At 40.8% G+C, this 23,628-nt stretch overlaps 1 protein-coding gene and 1 long non-coding RNA gene across 4 annotated transcripts in view; one reads left to right on the top strand and one right to left on the bottom strand.

The window, feature by feature from the left end:
* The window catches only part of Nachralpha6 (nicotinic acetylcholine receptor alpha6), a 222,444-nt gene that overhangs the window by 50,599 nt on the left and 148,217 nt on the right, over positions 1 to 23,628 (bottom strand). For 2 of the 3 annotated variants that reach the window (XM_071784423.1, XM_071784414.1), the window contains one exon: positions 7,115 to 7,201. The exons of the other annotated variant lie outside the window; for it this stretch is intronic. In XM_071784423.1, coding sequence (XP_071640524.1) covers positions 7,115 to 7,201 — 87 coding nt within the window. The remainder of the gene's footprint in view (positions 1 to 7,114; positions 7,202 to 23,628) is intronic. 3 annotated transcript variants of the gene reach the window in all.
* The window catches only part of LOC139816753 (uncharacterized), a 278,339-nt gene that overhangs the window by 115,530 nt on the left and 139,181 nt on the right, over positions 1 to 23,628 (top strand). The window lies entirely within an intron of this gene.

Below are 23,628 nucleotides of genomic sequence, written 5' to 3'. Positions count from 1 at the left end.
AGATACGCGTGTGTCAGATGGATTGCCCACGCGTGACGAGACGTCCTCAGGTATTCTACATTTGTCCTTTTACGGCCTGTGACTGTTCGCGTATGCCGTCGGGCGCGCACGTGTTCGTGTCGTGTCGTCTCTCGTCGGTGGTTTATTGGAAAATCAATTGCACGTAAGGTGAATTATTCGACTCGTTCGGCGAGACACGAGTGCCGCGCCGTTCGAGGGGAAGAGAAACCAGAGGGGTCTCTCTCAAGAGGGTTTGCCGTCTTGCGCCGAGCCGATATTGAAACCGGGACGACCCGGTTGCATACACTTCTCGCGAAGACTGACGCGTCGTCGCGACATCGCGGAAAAGAGGCGGCTTGTCTGTTCATACAATGAGCCACGAACATTGCTTGCATTTATAATCTCCGGGAAATGCGACAAAATTTATTCCGTATACCAGATGAGTTTGCTGTCTTTCGCGAGATATAGCGCAAAAAGTGATAGCGCAAAAAGTGCCACTTCGACCAAACTCGACCGATTAACTTAAATCGTTGATTAGTCCATTGGAAATGACCAATTGCATTTGTCAATCTGTTTAATGAGCAAATGCGATTGGTCATTTCCAATGGACTGATCAACGATTAAGTTAATCGGAGCTTGGTTGAAGTGGCTCTTAGAGCCGTTCAAATGTCGCTCTATGCCTTCTGAAGAGAATTTTGTTTAAAATCAGTTCTTATTTGAAGGATTTTTTCTTTATTATTTTTTTTCCAGAATAAAAAAAGAAAGATTTTTATTTTTCTTCCAGAATAAGAGCTTACGCGATCCATTGAGAGCCAAATAGTACGATTTTCTTTGCCGTTTCGCGTACAAAAATTACATTCGAGCGCATTTTGCGGTATCGCAGGAACTTTTTAATCAGAGACGTTCTCTCATATAGCGAAGCAATATCAAAACACGGCGCTATTCTTACCCCGCAGTTTTACTCACCGATATTAAATTGTTTCAGATGTTAGAAGCAACGCAGCTGAGAGAACGTCGTCGTTTTTGAGTTGAGGAAGCAACCGCTCACGACCGTCAAGGATAATCGTGAAACAGGTCGAGCGTGCTTCGACGAAAACAGATACCGTCTCGCTCCTCTCTTTTGGGAAAGAGAGGAGCGAGAACGCGACACATACGCGGTCTTCCGGTTGCAAACATGCCGTATCGTCGGCTTTATATGCGAGGAGGCACGAGAAAGCCAGGATGCCAATTGAAGCCGAAGAGCTTCGCACGTGCTCGGTGCCAAGTTAAACAATTCTGTTTACGGTGATAAGAAAGTCAAACATTCGAGAGATTCGATTTAAATCTGAAGTATCTAAGCCCGATAGATCTATCGATCTGTAACAAGGGTGGGATATAAATGAGGGGAAAATCGAAATTCGTTCGTCGAGTCATTTCCACCTATTTTCAACTGATCCTTTACTTACGTAGTAACATAATAAATCTTGCGCGTGGTCTACGTATGGATAGGTTACTCTGATTTATCGTAAATCTGGAGCAGATCGCTAGAAATAATAAATCTTTTATCTATCTATGTGTCATGTAATAACGGCGTGTGAGAGCGGAGGGCGAATTGGATTTTAGATTGAACACTCGCGCATTGATTCACTCCTACGCCGCCGCGCCGCCTTGCTCCGGTAACTTTCTCGATCGCCAGGAAGCGCAGTTGCTTTAGCTCCAATCACTATATTCCCTTTGAGCTACGAGTTTTTTTTACCTTTCAGCCGATTTATCCTTCAATCTTGAATTATATGATCAAATTAAGTTGTTTACGAAAGATTTTAGTGTGATATATCCAGCGATGATACCTTTTGAATATTCTCAAATCTCATTTTTATTCATCGGCGCCGAAAAATAAATTTAGATCTATATACTGTCTCCATCGTGTCATAATATAATTAATCAAACACGCCAAATGCTGCGATAAAATTAAGCAGTCGAAATTCTTATGCGTAATGCACGCGGTAAATACATAATTAAAGGATCAATCAAGAATACGAAGGTGATGTCGCAAGGAGATATCTCTCTGGCACTTAACACGTTCGAAACTTTTCAGCATGGAGATGGGATCGTCTCGATGCGATCGGTGAGGCGGAAAATCGCGAAAATCAGAGTTATATCCCCGTCGTGAAGGAAATACGGGGTGCGCGCTTTTCCGCTCGGAGAACTCGAAGCGAAGTAAAGAAATAAAGCTATATGCATCGTTTACGCACCCACACCATACACACACTCAGCCATCCACATTCGCGTCATCTCGTTCGCACAAGTTTCGCGTTCGCGAAGAGTTTCGCTCGGACTTTGAACGCGAAGCCGTTCCGTTTCAGTCACGAGAGGCGGTTTCAGCGAGCTTCGTCCTGTTGCTGCAACGTGCTAATTCCCGACTCGTGAATCCCGTCGTAACGATGTTTACACATAATTTGCATTGCGTGAGAGTTGCTCGTTACATGGCGGAAGAGAAAACTCCTTTGACTCGCTTTTGCGTCGCTTATTTTTACCTAGCTCTGCCTGCTGATATCGAGACTTATTAAAAAATACGACTGAATATTAGGACATCTCTTCTTTCTCGATTGCGTTCTTATTCCGCTCCGAAACAAATTTCGAAGCTTTCTGCTTAATTAGGTCCCATTAAATTCTATCCTCCTTCGCGTCGCCAAGTTTCTCGAGTGAGAGACGCCGAGGACACTTTGTTAAATGTAACGTTGCGTCGGAGGGAAAATCTCGGCGCTCGATATCGCGTGTTAAAGGTGACTGCGCATTCGCAACCGGCGCGGCGCGCGGCGCTAAGTTGAGATTCGTGTCTGCGATGGCAAAAGGTAAGTGGTATCCGAAACGACGGCGACGGTGCGAATAGGGCTGAGACGGGAATTCCGCGTTTTCGCGCGAGCGTATATACAAATGGAGATGGGCGTGGGATAGCGTTGTGCGCCGACGGCGTGTGAGGAATTGTCGCGGCGCGCGCGTTGCGTCTCGCCGCCACTGCGGAAAAAGCGTGGGAAAGGCCGCCGGTAAGCGAGAGACGCGCGATGCATCTTGCCGTTTAGACTAGACATGGTAAAACGGACCGCGAAACGATGTCGGCGATGGGGGTAGACGGGGAAATGAGAAAATATGAACGCGTCCCTCCGCGCGCGCGCGAGCGAAGCGAAACGAAGCTCTATTCCGGAGCTTCCCTTCTTTCTTTTTCAGACCTCTCTTTTTGAGAGGAGAACAGAAGGTCGACGTAGCTTCGCCGCCGCGCGAGGAAATGCGCGTTCAATTTGTAAGAGAAATGGTAGTTTCTCACGCTGCCATCGCTCAGTCGCAGGTGTGAAATATTATTGTCACGCGTTGTTTGATTAAACTTGGTTTTGGCGCAATTATTTTATTTAGGTATTGACGAAAAACGAATTTCGGAAAAGACTGTGAGAATTTATATGAGTCACGGGATGATGATGTTATTAATTACAGTACAGAATGTATTTCAATTATTGATATGAGATTTTTGGTTTCTTTATGACTCGCGCGAACGATACGATTGTTCTGCAAGGGGGAATTATAAGCGAACACACGAGCGAATATGTATACGTAATATAGTGGATACGAGAAGGTACTCGAGAATGAAGACCTAATATGAACGCGATCGACCGCATTTTTTTTGCAGTTCGCATTTTGCCCGCATTAAATTCCTGTCGTCGATGTCGACGCATCAGGTCCTCGATTTCCACGGGAGTCGACCATGCGTTTGATCACGGCGTTTTACGATGTCCTCGGGGTAAGTATAGTAATCGAATGACCATGCGTGGTAAAAGGATAACGCGCCATATATACATTTCGAACGTGCTTTGCATCGAATTTGCTAATTAGCAAGCACTTTGCGAGCTCGCAGAGAACTTCGTCATCATGTCGGTTAGTGCGCGCGCGCGCGCGTTTTACCTACTCGTGAAGTACTCTCGTCGCTGAAGAGTACACTTTGCCGCATAATGGCAGACGGAATATCTAAACTTCTCCGAAAAAAATGTCCCTTGGAACGTGAATTTCCTTGCGCGCATGTGACATCTGCGAGCTGCGAAATGTATTCGCGTGAACTGTAATTCGACAAAGGGAAAGAATTGAAATAGCTACTTTGCAAGAACTACGAGTCCTTTGATCAAATTTGCGTTAATTTTTTTAAATGAGAATTTATTTTAACGCCGCTCTTTTTCTCCTTTATTAGAATTACCTTAGAACGAAATTAAAAACATAAAATATTTGAAATTAAAATGAAGAGAGGCAACTTTCGTTATCTATTTGCCTTATTAGGTCTTTTTTCGACTAACTATCGATTTTTTGTCGAAGAAAAATAAACCGTGCAAGACTCATAAAAAATACGTGAGGACATTGAAACATTGTGTATTTTTTTTTTACGAATAATAACAGCGCACGTTCGCTGATGTTGAATGAAAATTTAGAAAATAGCTTGAGGATCAGGATGCATGTTGTGTAAAGCACGAGCGATGAGCTACAACAAGATGTCGGAGGCAACGCTGTCTCGCGCGCTGTTACACGAGGGCACATCGGATTTCTTGCCTAGCGACGAGAGTTCGACGTAACGACGCGAGGCGGATGCAAAAGCGCGTCACGGAAATCGATGGACGCCAGTCCGAGCGCGTCGTTTTTCTTGTCCGCGGACGGCGGACAGATATTAATTCCCGGCAGCTGCCTTCTCCCAACAATCCTGGGTACCTTCCTCTCTCTAGAAGCCACGGGACTCGCTCCGACCTGCTGTTAATTAATTTTGCAAGTCGCCGGACGCGCGGAAGGCTCCCGCTCGCGGGTGTCAACGTTGCTGAAGATGCGCGCGGCCAATTCTTTCGACAGCTTTCGTATATACTCGCCTCGTCGCCGCGCCTCGCGAGGGTAAGGGTGCATTGCCGATTAATAAAGTCGTAACGTTGACAACGGATCCGTAATGATAGAGGGCGATTGACGTGTTTTAATTTACTTCGATCAGCGCGGCTCGATAAAACCGTCAAGGCGTCACCCGTGTAAAATGGATGGCGGGCGCAAATACCGAAAAAAGAGAATGGACCGCGGGACGAGCGAAGGCAGGGGAGAACTACGAATTGACAGCTACGATCAGCTCTCGCGGTGGACGATGACATACGATTCTCAAATGAGCTTTTCGTGACTTGCACGCGAGATTCCGTTCGTGAAGATCTACGAAGAACAATATTTCTAGATTCAAAAGTATATTAGAGTCATTATATCGGAAAGCAAAAAGGATGCTATGGAAGCTGTGGTATGATAACACTCGGAAACTACTAGAAATAATTAAATATTCGTATATTTTAAGTTTTTTTCTAGTACAATTCTTACACGCGATGCTCGTAAAATGGAAAATGAGATTATGTATGATGTATGCGATGATAAATGTAAAAGAGAGCAGCGTTCAGATTATAAAAACGTCAGTGGAAATTGTCTCGTTCGAACGGTGTGAAGTAAAGGTTCCGTTGGTTATAGCAAAGACAAAATGCTGATTTAGTATGCTCAATACGGCGTCGTACTTCCCCATTGCGATGCAAACTTATTCAATTAAAGCTGATCGGAGTTAGCGTGAGGGAATCTCCAAGTCCCAGCGAGAAGGCAATAAGTCTATATCTATCGTCTTTTTCTTTCTTTCTTTCGTCAGATCGATTTTCGTTTTTGGCAATAACAACTAGAAAAGTACTTGGCTCTTTCTATATTTCTTGTCTATTTCCTGACTTCGAAGACGTCTTTTCGGCGGTCGACCCTCAAATTTTTTTACTCCTAGCAAACTTTGTAGATCGATATCTGTCTACTGTTACGACCGGACTTTTCCGATCTCGTGGAATTTTTATGACTTGTGAAAAGTTATATCTGAAATGGCGATTGCCAATTGGCGAAAGACAATAGATCGAGTGACTTGACACGTTTACAACATCTTTCAATGATATAATGATAATGGATATAATATTTTTAAAAATTATATAATAATAATTATAGATGTGTACAGTTAAAAAAAATATTTTTCTCTGATACTCATTATGATGTTTTATCAATGATTTTTCAAATTAGCGTAGTAAATTCTCAATTGTCTCTCATTTGCATTAATTATCAAACTTGGAGACAAAACAGAGCGTTGGAGTGAAAAAGCGCGTTATTTGTTTCTCTTCATCAAATCTCGGCAATTATTTCCAAATTCTCGCGAGTAGCGATAAACGATAAAACGATTGCTCCTCGAGATTACGTATCTATCAGTGCTTAGAAACTGGAATTCAGCTTTATATCCACTGATACGAATCCGGATAGTCCGATTTCTCGAGAACTTTTAAAAACCATGTTTCTACTCCTTTTCTCGTTTTTCCCCGCCGTCACGATTTAAGAAACAAACGACCGCGTGGTCGAATGTTTGTTTGCCCCGATACGCTCCTCGATAAAATAACTTGATGGAATAGAACCGGCAACGCAGCGAGTCTTCTCTTCCACCGCCTCTCGAATATTCTATTATGATTTCCAATTCTTCTTTTCATACGGGAGAGCACGTTTGGTTTCAGCTGCAGGACGCCACGCTCATTTGCGATACCGTTATATGAGATCTTCGGGGGGATTGAAGTGCTTCTTGCAATATTATAGAGTAGATAATATGTATGTACTTGTCAGACGGAAATTCTCAATCGCTCATAGCACTACATAAGTGAAAAATGGCGAGTGTTTCAGAGAATTGCTGTCCTAACGTCTTGATATGAACAAACGGCGCGCCAGAATATTGCAGATTTGATATCGCACAACACGATATAACTAAATTTTTTTTTCACGAGATAAGAGATTATCGATTCGCGCGTATTGAAAATTTAAAAGGGATGGATTCGGTAACTTTGAAGTACCCTGTATTTCTTTACCTCGTGATTCAATTTTAAGCGGATGGGAACCCTTCGTGAAAAATACACATATAAGAGATACCCGCTTGTTAAATATTCACGCGCAAAGCCTCCCCGAAGATCCGAACTGAACTTTCACGGCCTCTCTATTCGTCAGAATTCATTCCATTCGCAGCAAACCGATAATACTCGTCGGTATAATACTCTGACATTCGCTCTGTGTAGAAACTTAGTTGTACCTAACAGGGGTATTGCGTCGGAGACCTGGGGCAGGGTCTCGGCGACGAGGTTCAGGAACACCGTCAGCGATAGCAAGATGGTCACTCCTGAAACAGTCGTAGCCCACCTGTGCTCAATGATCCGTTTCTCGTTTCGTCCGCGTTCCGTTCGCGGACAACCGCGGCGCGCGGCGCGGCGTCGACGAGCGCGGCCTCCTCAAGGAGGACGCGATCGTCGATCGACGGCCGCCCCGTCCTTTCTCCCTGTCGATCGCGTCGGCAATTGTCGACGAAGAGAAATCGTCCGGAGCTGAATCACGTCGAGCCAACAGTTCCCATCACGATGAGAATGAGGATTTATTTCGACAAATGCGATTCGGGCGCAATGGAAATCGCGCGCGGGCGAGGAAGAAAAAAAAGAAAAAGAAGAAGGAGGATATTTTCGACCTGTAGCAGTCGATTGTAACCCGGGGAAAGTTTCGTAACTGCGCCTCGTCTCGATGGAATTGTCGACGGAATTCTCACGGGAACAGTACCTCCTTGCCGTTTTATCGGCGATGTTTTCTCGATAATCTCGGAACAAACCGACCCGCTCTGCCGTCCCGAAGGATTTCAGCTCCGTCCGAAATTCGTTCCGCCTCGCTTTGCTCGACCTCGAATCCGGGTCGGGGATCGAGCGGTTACGGGTATCTCGTTAAAGATAAACAATCCACGGTATGTACTTACAAGCTTATATGCAAATTCGCGTATACGCACGCGAAAGAACGAATTGCAATGACGTGGCGTTTGGCGTTTAAATGCTAATTGGTTGTTTTCGTGCCAGCTCGAGAATACACGATGTATTTTCAGTTGCGTCAAGTAACTCTATAATTAGTCCGTATCTAGTTTAAATTATGATTTTAGCTATAATAGAATTAAGAAGATGAATTAATTGAGATTATGCACATATATATATATATATATATATATATATATAGAATTAATACAATCAAACGACATATTAAATAAAATGAATGTGCCGTTATTAAAAATAGCGATATTTACATGAATAAGCCATAAAGGATGTTGTGAAAAAGTTAATTCTCCACAATGTAGTTTTTTTTTGCCAAGTTTTAACTCCCATTGTCGTTGAAATGTTTTATCTAACCGACTTTTGATAAGAATTTGAGGTAAAATAAATTTAAATAATCTTTTAATTTTTTAAAAAGGTGGTTAAATAGTTTCAAGTTGACGCCTTTTATCTCTGTGTTTACCTTTTCACAATCTTTCCAAAATTTTTCCAAAATCGCAAACATTGTTTACTTTTCAGTTGAAACTTCGTGGCATGACAAAATTGCAAGTTACACGAATGAGTCACGGTACGAGAATGATAGCATTCAATCAATTTTTTATTTATCGACCAAATCGCGGGGTCGGGACGGTGGGCACTTCCGCTTCCAGTACGATCCGCACGAGTATGACCCGTGGGAGGATGGAATTTCGATTTAGCGAACTCCGTCGCGCTTGTATCCACGAACTCACGTGCCTCGGACGGTTTTGCCATCCGGCCAACATCGGGCTGGAACGTTCATCCTCGGAAAATTGTTCTCCATTGTATGAGAATGCGCGAATGTGCCATCCGATGTTCGACCCCCTTCTCGAACGAGTTGCGGCAACGCGACTAGTTCTTTTGAGTTTCAACTGTCGCGCGGCTGTGAAATCCGACTGCGCGAAAATCCGTTACGAGTTTGAAGGGCGGCGCATAGGTCGCGACTCGCTTTGACTTTTTGTATTGTTTGAACTTATAACAGGGGATTTCGCCAAAGTTAAAGCGACGAAAATACAATTTCGGAAAATGCAGATCAAACACTACAGAAGAAAAATTTATGCTTGAAAGCTACGGCAAACTGTAGCAGTTTAAAGTATATAATGTTGATAAAATCAGAGACTTGACGACGCGGCGTAAAAAGTGTGAAAATTGAAATATTCTAAGATCGTAAAGCGACAGAGATATATTCGTATAATAATTCGAAAACGAGAGGAGAGCCAGCACGTTTACATAAAACAGAGGCCACTTGGGGAAACGAGGAAGTTATTCATTGGCACTGACGTCAAGTTAAAAGGAAAACGCGGGGAAATATTCATTCGATAGTACGTTACTATGATGGACCCGGTGTGCCTCTCCTAGGATGGTAAGTTGGAATGCATTTTTCCTAAATTCGTATAAACACGCCAGAAGCGCGTTAAAGTGTACACACGCGCGTGAAAATGGAAGGGAAATATTTTTGGTTATATTTTCGAGCGATTTCATGGCCGAGGATATTGTACATATCTCAAGTGGCGATTGTGTCGGTGTCGGTGCACAGAAACTTATTCACACGCGAGAATTTATATCATATACTCTGCAATAGATACAGCAGTTTTTGCAGACATACATATTCCATTAAATAAAGCTTTAACGTTTCTTGGGGGCAGTTTTATGGTATGATATAGCGAATGAAATTTATATCTCGGGAGAATTTGAAAATTGTCTCGAAAGGAAAATGGAACCTTCGACGAAATAACGTGGAAGAGATCTTCACGAGACGATTTACTGAAAAATTGAATTTATTATGAAAAGTTGATGAAAACTCTCTGGGACGTTAAAATTTCGGGCAACATTCAACTTTTCTTTAAAAAACGATTATCGTCATTATACCGCGTAAGTGAAATTGAGTCACGTGTTACATTAGCTTCTTTTCTTTTTGGTCACGACATCGTCATTAATTTCTTCGCGTTTCGCCGAGAAAAGTTTTCGCCAAGGGGCAAATCGTTCGACGACGATGTCGATGCGAAATTATTATAAGTCGAAGCACTATGAATTTACTTAGAGATAATTTTTCAGATCAAGGCAATCATGCGAAATTCGAGTGTGACAGAAAAATGAAAACGGAAAAGACGGAAGAAAAACGCGAAGCTGTTTCAGCGCTTCCTCTCCAACCTCACCGCTCTCGCTCTCGCCACGCTCTTCGAAAGAGGAATAAATTTGGTACCATTCTTTCTCCTCCTTTGCCTCCTCTTTCTTTCTTTCTTCTAATAAGATCGCATTTACTTAAAACTTAAACCTCTTTTTTTTCCGTCTCAACCGTCACGAAACTTTTCGTCGTAATGTCCTTTGGTATCGCGGGACGAGATGACATTATTATAACTTGGCGGACTATGAATTTATTATAAGAGAGGTAATACCACCGCGTGGGTAGACGTACGAAACTTTGACATCTGGAGGGAACGAAGATCGAAAACGAAAGAGAAGGCTGAGAGAGAGAAAGCGAAGAATCGCCCGATGTGAAATTTCGTCGGTGGCCGATTTTCTTCTGGCTTTCTTGGAATATGGGCGACTCGATACGACAGAAGCAGGGAGGACTCGAGGTGACGGTTATCGCCTAAGTTTTGCCGAAGTTTTTCTACCGAGAGAAAAGAAAAAGAGAGAGAGAGAGCAAAGAAGTAAAAGCAAAGATGGAGAGGCAGCCGGTCGCTGCGAAGTGAAAAAAGTTCCCACGTCCGAGACTCAAGACGCCTGGTGACATGTAGGGAGTAACTCAGATAGCGATGTCTATCGATAACTCGTCGAATAATTCTTCAAGTTAATCGCGAAGAATAACGTGAAGATATATTTGTTTTTGTCCTCTAAAATACTAAAATTTAATTGAGATTGTATAGCTGCAGCTCATGAAAGTTTTAACGACAACACGAAAAATGATACAAAACTATTTTACAGTTTTTACACCAATCAGATAATTTTATTAAATTGCCGTACAGGGACAGTGTATAAAAATATTCCCTTTTATCGTATTTATAACATATTAACAACAGTTTTATTTAACAATGCGATAAAAGCGATTACGGACATTTCAATATATCGGTATTTTAATATTTTAATATTATTTTAATATTGTTTAACATATAATACTTTCAGGTTGGGTGTAGCGAATATTATTTTATTCTTTTGTCCGTGTGATTAATCGATGCGATTAATAATGCATGATAAAATTAGCGAGAACGGAGTTTTTAATTCGAGGGGCAGGATATTGCGGAATTCGATAAAACACACCGTAATATGTAGGCGGCAGGAATGTGCAACAACGAATGTTATTGATACTAATTCGTCGATTAATTACTTTGTACACGAGTAAGAGCGGTCATAATTAATGCAATCAGAAATCCACGAATGTTATAATCTATCAAGTGTCTATTGGTTTCGCGTGCGAATCTATTTAGCGTCGCTTTATGACGATTAAAATAGCGCGGCGATTATCGATACGAAGCGAAATAACGCGTGGGCAATTAAAAATCATGCACTGTGATATACATCGCGCGCGGTAATTGCCAAATCGACGTACGAGCGACGCCATTTCCTTTTTGCGCGGAAACACCACATCGTTGTTCCGATACCAATCTCGATTGAAATCGGCGGCGATAAATCTGTGCTAAACTAATCACCAGACGTCCCATCGAACTTCCAAGCTCTCTTTTTCAGGACAAAAGTCCGGCGCTGTACCTTTCCTTTTTTAATCAGAACGTCTTCTCTTTCCTGTAATGTTTAATAAAAGTAATTTCGAATGAAATATCGACAGAACGTCGACATAGTTTGCAAATAAATTAATTTCCTGTATTATCCGCGTTACGTTGAATTTTTCTAAGAAAATGTATGGAAATTTGTTCCCAAAGCGACATGAGAATATTACGAGAAATGTATTTTTTATTAAATGTGTCGTGATCCTGTGCTAAACTCTTATCACGCTTACTTACCGGAAATCTATCGAGCGTAACTAAATCGACTTATCGACACCGTCGCATTAATCAAGGCATTAAACCTTGGCCGCGTTATACGCTGCTTCTGCGAGACGTTGTAAAATCGCATACCTCCTCTACTGATTGGTTTCCCAACGCCGTTAGGCTTCACCGGAGTGCTCGTAAATGATTAAAGTACTAGACTCTACATTATTCCGGCGATTAACGTACCCAGCCGCCAATTAGGACCGATCGTTCGGTCGGTCGACGGCGCATTACGTAATCGCTCGTTTTAACGCTTTCGGTTAAAACGAACGAGACCAGCCGGGGGATCTATTATTCTGGAGACGAACAAGGCACGCCGAAATCCAGCGAGATGAAAAACAGTAATTCGCGTCGTGCCCAAACGTGAGCCGGAAACCGAGCGGAGACTTTGCCGATCCCCCGACCGTGCAATCGCGGCAGCCTGATCCCCGAGCTCCTTTCTATTAATTAAATTAGACCGTCGCGACGCTTGTGGGATGGCATGTGGTGCGCCGGCACCGAAGTAAGGACCGCAGAAAATAATCCAGAGCCGTTCTCGTAACTCGCAACCGGCTTACCAAATTATATCCGTGCCGTCACCGCCGAGTCGATTAATGGAAGACGTCTTCCTCAAAAAGCCGCGGGAGAATCTTTCGTATTCAGAAAGTGTGGATGAGCGCGGATAAAGTTTGTACTCATTGAATAATGCGAACAAATCTAATCCGCGTTATAACTTGGGTATCACATTCAAGTTTGTGTTAATTAGGCTCATTCGTATTAATTACCTGTTCATTGCGATAACGATAAATTATTTTCAGAAAATAATTTACCTCTCTAAAACGCCCGGATTTCATTTGTGTGCACGATGACTAATGAGTTTAAGTTCTAAACTTTAAAGCATCCCGCTAGATGCTCCTACCCTAAAATGGAAAATAGGTTTTGTTTTGGCTGCGCGGTTAAGCATACTGCAGATAATTCGGCATGTTTTCTGTAAACATGGGTCATCGATTCACAACTGATCGCCCCCGGGGAGAATCCTATTTGCATCTAATTAATCCTGTCTGAGATGTTTCCATGGAGATGTCACTGTTCATCCATTTTCAGCCATGAACGCGCACTCATTGACTACAGATAGCTACATCATGTTGATTGCCACATCAATAGCTTCTATGATCATTCGGGATATCCGATTGTCCATTGTTGCATCATTAGTCCGCTTGGTCATCTAAGGTGTCACGAATATATCCGCTATTCGAATATCTCTTCAGTCATTATCAGTTTAATTACCAAAATCACAATTTTGACCATTTTTCAAACAGAATAATAACAGGTTTTATAATAAAAGGCTCCTATAAGATTATCAACACGCTTATTTATCTAACTAATTAATTTTTCTACATTGTGGAAAATTGAACAATAACATGTTGATATAATATTTTATAAAAAGTTCCTATAAAATTATCAACAATGCGTCAACTTATTTATCTAACTAAATTTATTTTTCTACATTGTGGAAAATTAAACAACAACATGATATTGACGAACTGTCAAAAACATGTATCTTTTATATTTTCTTATGTATATTTATTGAAATATCTGTTAAAATATTGATGCAATGAGAGAATTTCAATGATAGTTGAAGGAACGCATGGTTCCCGAGCTGGCTCCTGATTTCGCATTCGTCTCCTGATTTTTAACTCGATACACCGTAACACCGTGCCTCTTTCTTGCTCCTTCCGACTCGCTCTGACATACGTCCGATTTCAAGATACTTTAACGTTCGCGCCACGACGACTCGAGATCGGCCCCGCGCGCGCGGCCGGGGAAAATCGGTCTTTCTTCCCCACGCGCGACCGAGGATCTTCTTGGATCGAGCGGACTTACCTTACGCTTCCAGGCTGGAATGGAGGAAAGAAGGGGCGGAAAAGACATATAAGATTTGATTATATACACGTGGTGTACATATATAAGGCCCCGCAAAGCTCTGTAGTCGCCCGTGGACGTGAGAAACACGCGCGCCTATAGCATTGTCCGTGTCTTTCGCTGGCGAGTCGAGAGACCCGCTCGCTCGAGTAAGTCAAAAGTCGTTTTATTTTCGGCGAGAGATTGGAAGGGAAAAGATAGGACGCGTGCCACACACTACGAAGAATGAAACGAATTTCTCTCTCTCGAGTTTCTCCTAGTTTCCTAGTTTCTCCCTGCGAGGAGTCGGAAAGAAATATATTAGGGTAACGGGCAAAATAATGTTAGTGCCGATGCAAAGGGACAATAATTGGATGACGCAATAATTCTTGCTGGAAGAGATGTGGGATGAATTGAGATTACACGAGTGGAAAAGATGGGGATCTAGAAATACCTTTTGGTTCTCAGGCTGAAGTCGCATTTTATTCATTGGATAAATTGGATTAAAATAAACGTTATAGATGGAATCCCTTTTCGATGAATACGCGTAGTCAGCAACAACCAAGTTGATCAATCAAACGACTGATCAAAGTTTCTTTTTTTTTTTTATCGAAGTTTCGTCTCAAACATAGGTCGCAATTAAATGACCGATGTCTCGATTTTTCGGAACCTGTCGAGCGTTTCCTCAAAGATCGTTTCTCGTTTCTCGTCTCTCTCAGCTCGTCGATCAAACCGCGGATGATCGAGCGATCTTCTTTACTCGTCGCTTTCGACGTGTGACAAGGATTCCGCAGAGTGTGGATTACGATACTTACCGAGGTGTTTTGGATTCGAGAAAGGACGGCGCTTGGAAGGTGCGCTTAAAGAAATTGCTGACATGTGGAAGACAGCTTCTCGAGGGAGCTGAGCCTCGCCTCGTGTGAAAGCACGACGGATTAATAAATGCACGCGCCGATCGATCGACCGACCGACCGACCGACCGACCGTTCGATCCGGCGTGCTGTCGATACAAAGTCGTTGCACCTGAGCATTACACGTACGCACCGCTATTACGCGATGTGGTCAGTGAGCAGCCGCTATCAGTGACCATGCGGCCACTAACGCCTACGAAAACGCTTCGACCGCAGATCGGATTGCAGGGGAGACAATTAGCCGAACCGCCCTGAATCACAAGACAGGACGTGAACGAGCGATTTGCGATCCTACATCTAAATTACCAGACGAGACGGTATAGCAGCCGAGTAGGATCCGAGGGGAGATCTTGTAACTAAATTCCAAACTAACCCAAATTGTGCAGTATCAATAAGAACGACTTGTTGTGTAATACTCTCTAATCTGAGACTTTCGTGCGATCGTCACTCTCCCTATCTCACGCCCCACGTCAAGACTCCTATATCCTCTGGCTTGGCATTAATTTAATCGCGCTCTTGCGCAGGGATGAACGCGCATATTTGCAAAGTCGATCCCCCGGCAGAAACGTCGTCTGGGAAAGCGCGGAGTAAGCCGAACAAGCAAAATGGAGTTCGCCTGCCTGCGCGATTTTCCACGTTTATCTATATTCGTACAGGCAGGAGGGAATCGATTATTCTGCGTCTCCCGATAACTTCGACGGAGAGAGAGAGGAGTAGGTAGGCCGCGCCTCTATTCTACCCAGAATATTTCGAGGCGCGGGACTACGAAGGCACGATTGTCGAAACCGAATAACTAACGAAGCGAATCTGAGAGCGAATAATAAGACAACATGTTGAAAGACGATCGAACGATACAAGCTTAGTAGCCGTTTAAGAAGAGAAGAACGACTGGCTCTTTTACTGACTAATCGATGAACAAGCCTCTTGAAAAATCAAATATACTCGTATATTTGAGACTCAATTCGTAGCTTAGTCAATTCGTAACTACGACATTTTCATAGACATTTTCGTTATATATAAAATTATTTTTAATTACTTAACAAGTCATAATATTCATATCTCTGTTCAGATAGTTTTATTTACGACAGAATTTCATTTAACGTTAAAGCTAAATCATGGCAACAAGACGAAATGTTGTTTTTGATTTAAAAGTTCGCAGATTTTATGTTTCATTGGATTCATGATAGAACTCATCACATTATTACTACTGCGATGAAATTTCTGTTAATATTTTCAACAGCACTGGCAGGGGATTTGTCGAGAATATCGCTTTACGGTCGCATTGAATTTACATTAGTCCGAGTTCACTCGATAATGCACTGGTAGATAATGCGCTCTGGCCGGCCGGCATAAGACCTATGCTTTCAGAATTAGGATGCGCATTAATACTGGTTTATTTTTGCGTTGTTCGGTAATCGATATCTATGAAGTTTATTAAACACACAAAGAGAGAACTCGACTAATGTAATTTCAGACAAAATATATTTATGTGGAGAAAGTTGCGTATATTGCAAAATTAATTTCATTAATAATTAGTAGATATTAATTAAAAAAATATAACGAGATCTATTAATAGATATTCACAATTTGACTTTCCATCTTCGTTGATCAAACTTACAATTAGCCTAATGTAAAAATACAAATAAAGAAGTGCCTCAATGAATAAAGTTCAATTTGGTAACAAATTATTTACACTTCATACTTTCATACCGTTTTATTGAATTTATTTAATTTTGGTACAATTTTTAAGACGAGAATGGCTTTATTTATCAATAACAACGATAATCCGATTGAGATATTCGTAACTATTTGTGCGGGATAATTTAAAAAAAAATGTTTTATTCCGTCAGATTTCTCGATCGACTTATTGCCCATCGATCAACGTGAGACTTATACGTACGCGACATATCCGATATTTTGGAAACTTTTGATATCGTCCGTTTTCGCCATACTATACGTCGAATCTCGAGATGCAATATCGTTGGTCCCAGATACGTGATGGAAATTGAAATTTGCATCGCACGCCGCGCGCCTCCTTCAGAATCGCGCCGAATAAATGAAACGCCCGACCGATTCGCACAACACGAGTAACGCTGGGTTAACGAAGATACATGAGTCGTAAAATCGCGCTGCTGCAAGCACGCGCAACGATGACGACAAAAGTTTCCTATTTCGCATTAAAATTGCTCGGCGATAATATTCTAATTAGAAAGTTTCCCAACGGCCGCTAAATGGACAATTAATGGCGTGAAATATCGGTATATCGACTATACCGTAGCTGGCAATCGTTATACGCGCGCGGATGCCGTAAAGTTTTAATTAAACGTTTCGCGTATTTTAATGCCGAGGCACCACGGAATATATAACTCACCTCCGAAAGCCAGTCATACAGTTTCGTTCGAAAAAGTCCCAGCGGCGAGAACTTCAGAATTTAGAGTGAAGGATGATGATTTGCCAGCTGCGGAAACTCAAAGGATACAACATTGTATATAACGCGAGACGAAGATAATTAATAAACAGCAAAGTCGTCAATCAATACTAACTAAGATATACTCTCTTTGACCTTTTCCTCGATTATTCAGCTCAAATGTATTTTTTTATTTTTGTGAAATGACTTTTGTAAGACTTAAGTAAAAATCGCACGTTTTTTAATAACATACTAGACTTTAATTTCATTTCAACGAATTCTTCGGCAAATTTTTTCTGAATTTTGATGACGAGAGCACTAAAATTGAAGCTTAACATTTTTCAGGATATACTATATGTGTTCATCGCGACGAACAAAAGGACGTTTGTTGAATACGAGCATTCTCTTTCGCGCGTTCGTCTGTCGCGCATCACATATTCTCTTCAAAACCTGAGGCACGGGAAACAATTATGCGGCTGCACGTTGAGCGAGTTTCGAGGTGCTATAGCGCTGAAAACTATATAGCAATCTTAAAAATACATCGCCTTATTCGACGGCGTGAAGAGCGCGACCGTTAAAACTCGGTTTTCGAGATAAACATAACTTATGACGCGTACGTGCTATCATCGCCATATGAACGCGATATCGGCACATCAGAAGACGATGGGATATACGGCAGCCATATGTATAGTAATACAGTAGCTGCCCTCGCACAATTGCTTTCGACGTAGCTGACGGGCTTCTTCCCACTCGGCTGTTTGGCGTGGCAGCCCATGCTGCACCGTTGCATAAATTTGCATCATGCGCGGCGATAATCGGTCTTGAGATCCGCACAAAGCGGACCCGGGGTTCATCGACCGCATCAGCTTTCCGTCTATTTTGTTGTCACCGTCATGGATTATCCTGTCGATATAAGCCGTGAGCCGGGGGTTGCGCAACACCCGGGGCACGGACGAGATTGAAATTACGAAGTTGTCGCCCGTGGACCGATTTGACCAGTGGTTAATGCTGGGGGCGGTTGACGCTAAGAAGTTACTGAATTTTCCTCGAAATTTTTCTTAGAGCAACGCTATAAAAAAGATCGATTTAAATCTAAAATGGTCACCGGAATGTAAAATTTAAAATAATCAGTAAAATAATTATTCATTTCACATGAAAATATTTATTGCTATTTATTGCTCATTTATAGACGGAACAGTTCAATTATGATTAGGATTGGATGGCGCTAGAGAAAGTTTTAAGGCTCCTGCTGAGTCGATTCTAAGTCCACGATACTGCACACAGCATTAAAGGCGTGGAAAAATGACATTAAAAAGCTAAATTATTTTTGCAACATACAGCATTATTTTGCGTTTTAGCGTAGTGCTTTTATATTTAAAATAATATTGTCGTAGAGTGTTAAAATATATCGAGAACTCTCATTTTGTTATAACTTGATATGTGAAAGCAAATATTTATAATTCGGCAGTTGTCAAACAGCTTGTTTTCGTTCTTGATTAGGCACAATTCAATTCGACATATATGAGTTATTTATTGATAATCCAAGCAAAAGAGGAGTTTTTGGTGTATTTTAAAAATCTAATATCGATTACAAACGCTATTTAATTGAAAAACATTTTTATTTTAATGTACGTTGCAAGAATTTCATGATATATTTTCTCGTTTCTGATGTTATCAATCCAAGATGGTTGCAGTGAATGAACAAGAGCCTTAAAACGGTTAAATTACATATTAATCGCGTTAAATGTGATTGCGATAACCACATATGATTTTCAAATTGGATATATTCCATTAAGATCAAGATTTGGTTTCAAATAAAAGATGCGAAAATAAACAGAACCAATATAACCGATATAACGTTATAATTATTAATGTGATCAGATGTCACAATACGAATAAGAATTAGAAGCGTAAACGCGATTATTAATCATTGTATTCGAGAAATACCTTTGACGTTAGCAGCTCTTTGATCTATCGTTTACATTAGAATACGAGAAGGAATAAAATTTGTAGAGCAAAGAATTATTTAAAGAATTGCAAAAATGCAAAGAAGGTACAATAATTTCACGTCACTTATGTAAAATATGCAATTTCTCGGATCGTTGCCGTTGAAACATTATCTCGTGGCTTACTTATGACACGGATGTCGCAATTCCGCCAGTCTTCGACCGCTTAAGGCCGGGTCTACAATGAGTCGCAGTCGTAAGAGTCGTAAAAGATTGACCAATTACAGTTTATTATTCTCCTTGCGGTCGAAGAATAATGAAGTGTAATTGGTTAATTTCTGGTACGACTCTTACGACTGCGACTCATTGTAGACCCAGCCTTAACGAAATTCGCGAGCTCTGTTCGCTCATACGATAATATTCACGACAATCGACAATCAATAATGAAGCACGATAGCTGGGCTTTGAATTACCCGATGTGTTTTCGATAATTAAGATTACACGAGGTTTTTCGTGATAATTAACGTTCGTGATTACTTATAAACGTTTTATCTTGCTTCGTATCCTCGTTCACGTATTTCACTCTCGTCGCGCTTGACTGACCCCGATTTGCGAAAATGTCACTTCACAACGAGCGTATATCGGCTGTGTTTCAGTTTACTTCCGGTGTACTGCGAATTTTCGCCGTTTCAATTGACGCCGCGTTTTATCCGCGGTGTCGAACACAGACGTGCGCGAAAGCGCATTTGCGAAACAACTGCGCGATTTCGCCGAAAAAATCCCGACACGAGAAGATATCGTTGCAAATGTCTGTGTGCGGATGGACATCATATTTTCGGTGAGCATTAATCGTGCGGGACAGCCACTATAAAGAGAGCCGCACGGAGTTATCCATCTGTCCATTTCGGAACAGAGATAGTTACAGAATGCCATTCATATGGCATACGGACGGGCGATTCAAATGACGAAATCATCAATTTGGTAGAGAACGATTGAGATTGTCCGAGACATCGTCTTGATTAATTACCACTTGGGAAATCTATCATTACAGAGGATATTCTGATGAAATTTTCGTAAAAGAATATTTTACGATTCATGTTAAATGAAAGACTCGTATAAATAGAAATGTGATATTATATTAAGTAAATATTATGTCATTTTCATTCGCAAATATATTTTAGAAATAAAATGCTTTGAATTAAAAATGTTCAGATTAGGCTTCAGCGAAAGAAATACTTATTTTGAATTTATAATTTATATTTATGCATAAATATCTTGTTTCTTTTCCAAATAATCTCACTATCTTTTTTTAAATTTCTGTCTTTTTAATTAGATTAAGACTAATTTTATTTTGAGTTTATAAAAATGCTCTTCAGTTCGTATATTTTCTATAACTTCTTTTGTAAGAAGAGATTCAAGATATGTTAATGCATTTTCCTATTAAATCTGAACATCTTAATTATCTATATTGTCAAGTATTACAAACTTCAAGGATCATTATTGTCCCTTCGATAAATTTGTCTCTAATAAATGATAAATTCGACTGAAGATGGAAAGTCAAAATGGCCATTATATTACTAACGTTGATATAGTCTTTAGCAATCTTGCACTTTCGCGTGTTATCTCGACTATATAATGCATCGAGCTGTCAGAAGCGACTTTATGCGAGTAAGCATGTAATTAGCAGCCCGCGCACCAGGTGTCTCGTGTTAAATCAGTGATTTCGTTCAAGCCTCTCCGGTCGCGATTCGCGAAAGCAGCTTGACTTCTTATGAAAAGAAGGAAGCGACTGTTCCAGCGAAGCGCGACGGGAATTTCTAATTGTGATGACGGCGCAAATATTTTTGCTGAACATGCCAGAATGTTGCTAGTTCGTCAAAATTATAGATTACTCGTCGAAGTCATGCTTTTTGTATGTGCAAGATTGCAATAAAAGAGACTTAGTAAATCATTAAATGAAGAATACGAAATATATAGAGTCGTTAAATCCGTTAAATAAAACTCGACTATTTTCGATCGCAATGCGTATCGAAAATCTTACAATTATAGTATAATAGCAATGTCTTTTTATTAAAGATTCTTCTAAATCTTTGACGCAAAGCGAAAGAATTGGCTACGTGAGATCCAAGCGTTCACAGAACGCTAATTAGAAGCTAATATCTTCGTGCCACTATAGGTCTCATTAATTAAAGAGGTAGAAATAATCTTAACGATTTCGGCTTGCGGAAAATCGTTGACGATCATTTTTCTCTTTCTCTCTCTTTCCCCCTGTTGCTCTTTTCATGTACCAAACAAAGATGTTTGGCAACAAGATGTGATTCTCCACGACACTTTCGATGTTGAAGGAAATGGAACAACGGCGGGACAATCGAATGGCCCTAAAAAGGATGGAAAAGGGCATTTTGCGGGAACAAAATAGCACCTAAACGAATTTGCGTTTAGTGCCGCTCTCATGATGGTTTGTTTTAAGATGCATCGCACGGCGCATTTATCTCAGCCACTTTAATTAAACTTTCTTTCCCAGAGGAAAGAAAATACATAATGAGAACGTTTCCCCGTGTGTATTGCATGGAGTGTATGCATATGTGTGTGTGGAGGTACTCGTTGTTTCCTCTTCTTCTTCTTCTTTTTCTCGTTGAACAATAGAAAGGACCAGCTTTGGGAAATCGATGGATTTTTTTTGCATCGGGCGTCGTCGCATGGAACGGCAATGTTGCAATGTGTTGCGTTAACTCTAATTAGGTTAAATAAAATTTCCCTTTTTGTTACAGCTCAAAATATGATATGAAAAGAGGTGAAAACAACAACTAGAATTAAATCAAGTTAATTTAATCGAGGCTAAAGTTAAAATTAAGAAGAAAAAAGTGTATCACATTTGCAATACATTTTACAATTTCTTGAGTAAACATTTCGAAAATCTCTCGAATTATACGAATTCTAAATTTATATTCATCCGGATCTCATCTGTTCGCGATAATTTACGGCTATATGTAGCGAATGGCTAACGCAATTAAATGCAAAAGCGCTTTAATTCAACCTATGAGTGTGCTTTGGATTATTAGAAATATGCGCTGCCGTTCAGTAGAAATAAATCCCTGCAAGAGTTAATTCAACATAATTTCAACATAATCTCAACGGCTTCCATCGTTCGTGAGTTGATTATTATTTCTGATATTTTTCTTTTAAACGAAGCGAGCCGATCATCTTTATGCTCACAGGATTATCAAGATTATACGTTTCGTTGCTGTTCGATAACTTTATCACACTGCTTACGCAAGTATTGAAAGATTGGATTTATTTTAGCAAACATTAAGTTAAATTTGTAGTATTGCATTATAATTATCTACTTATATCAAGCTTTTATACATCATACAATGTTTCTTGTTAAGAGAATACAGTAACAAAAAATAATACCACAAATTACACCAAATTGAAGATTATTTTGTGATTTTTTTGGGCGGTTAGCACGCTGTTGATTGAGGGCGAATACTAAACAGGTGTATTTTGGGAGACATTTGTGTGTGTGTATGTGTGTGGGACATTTAGATGAAAAACATATTACAACAGTACGTATATATGTGATTCTACGAAAAAAGATTTCAAAGCCTAGAACATTGTGAAAGGAGAAATCGAAAAACGAATTCACTGTACACGGATATTGCATGTGGAAACAAATCATTCGGGACACGTCGCAGGAACTAAACGAACTAACTCGGTACTGCAAGAATCAAAGATGTGAGTGTCCTCGTGTCTTGATCACGCGTTTTACACGTATGAACATGATATCTCGCTCGAGACTCGCTCTAAAGTCCCATTTAACTCCGCTCGTAATTGTAGAAATTAATTTTACGACGATGTACTACAGAGCGCTCTTGTGATCGTAAAACTAATTCGTCATCTATTTTATTAGCCCCTTCCGCTGACGTCGCGGCGGAAATATAGTTCAGCTCGTTTGTTCGGATTTTATTTCTGACGTTCACATCTTTACTGCTTGCTGTCCCGACGTAACGGTCACCATCGATGCAAGTATAAAAATAAAATTGTACATAGGGAGTACAAAGGTCCTAGGGAGCTCTGTCCCGTGTTGTCGTTCGCGAATGAGCGCGTTTGCTGGGCGTGTGATTGCTTAGCGAACAGATCGTTTCCGGCGGCGTTTTGTAAATATATTCGCGTCCATATCACTTGATTTTATTTTACGACATTTCCGAACGATCCATTTAGGATCTTAATTGCGACAATCTAAATATTACGATACGCAGTCAATCCGCTTTATGCCTTGAAGAAGCTTTTCCGACGGGAGAAGACGCGTTCCAGAATCTCACGGCGAAGTATCGTTCATTGTCTATATTGAACGTCGTTTAGATCGAACGATTCACTTAAAGTACTTAAACAATAATTGCAACGTTTTATATTTCTCAATTTGTTCGCGACGCACTTTCGTTCTCCTACTCCGGGAGGAAAAATATGAGAAAGATCTCAAGACAAAATAGTAAAAGCGTAATCGCCTTTTCTCGTAATTTTCGAATTTCTTGATAAAGAGAAACATTTTCTTTCCATTAAAATTTGGACCATCTGGACGAGGTTAAACGGAAAATT

The sequence above is a fragment of the Temnothorax longispinosus genome, chromosome 1, assembly GCF_030848805.1.
Source record: "Temnothorax longispinosus isolate EJ_2023e chromosome 1, Tlon_JGU_v1, whole genome shotgun sequence".
NCBI classification, from domain to species: Eukaryota; Metazoa; Arthropoda; class Insecta; order Hymenoptera; family Formicidae; genus Temnothorax; species Temnothorax longispinosus.
Note: the sequence above shows the minus strand (reverse complement) of the source record. Positions and strands in the feature narration are given on the sequence as shown.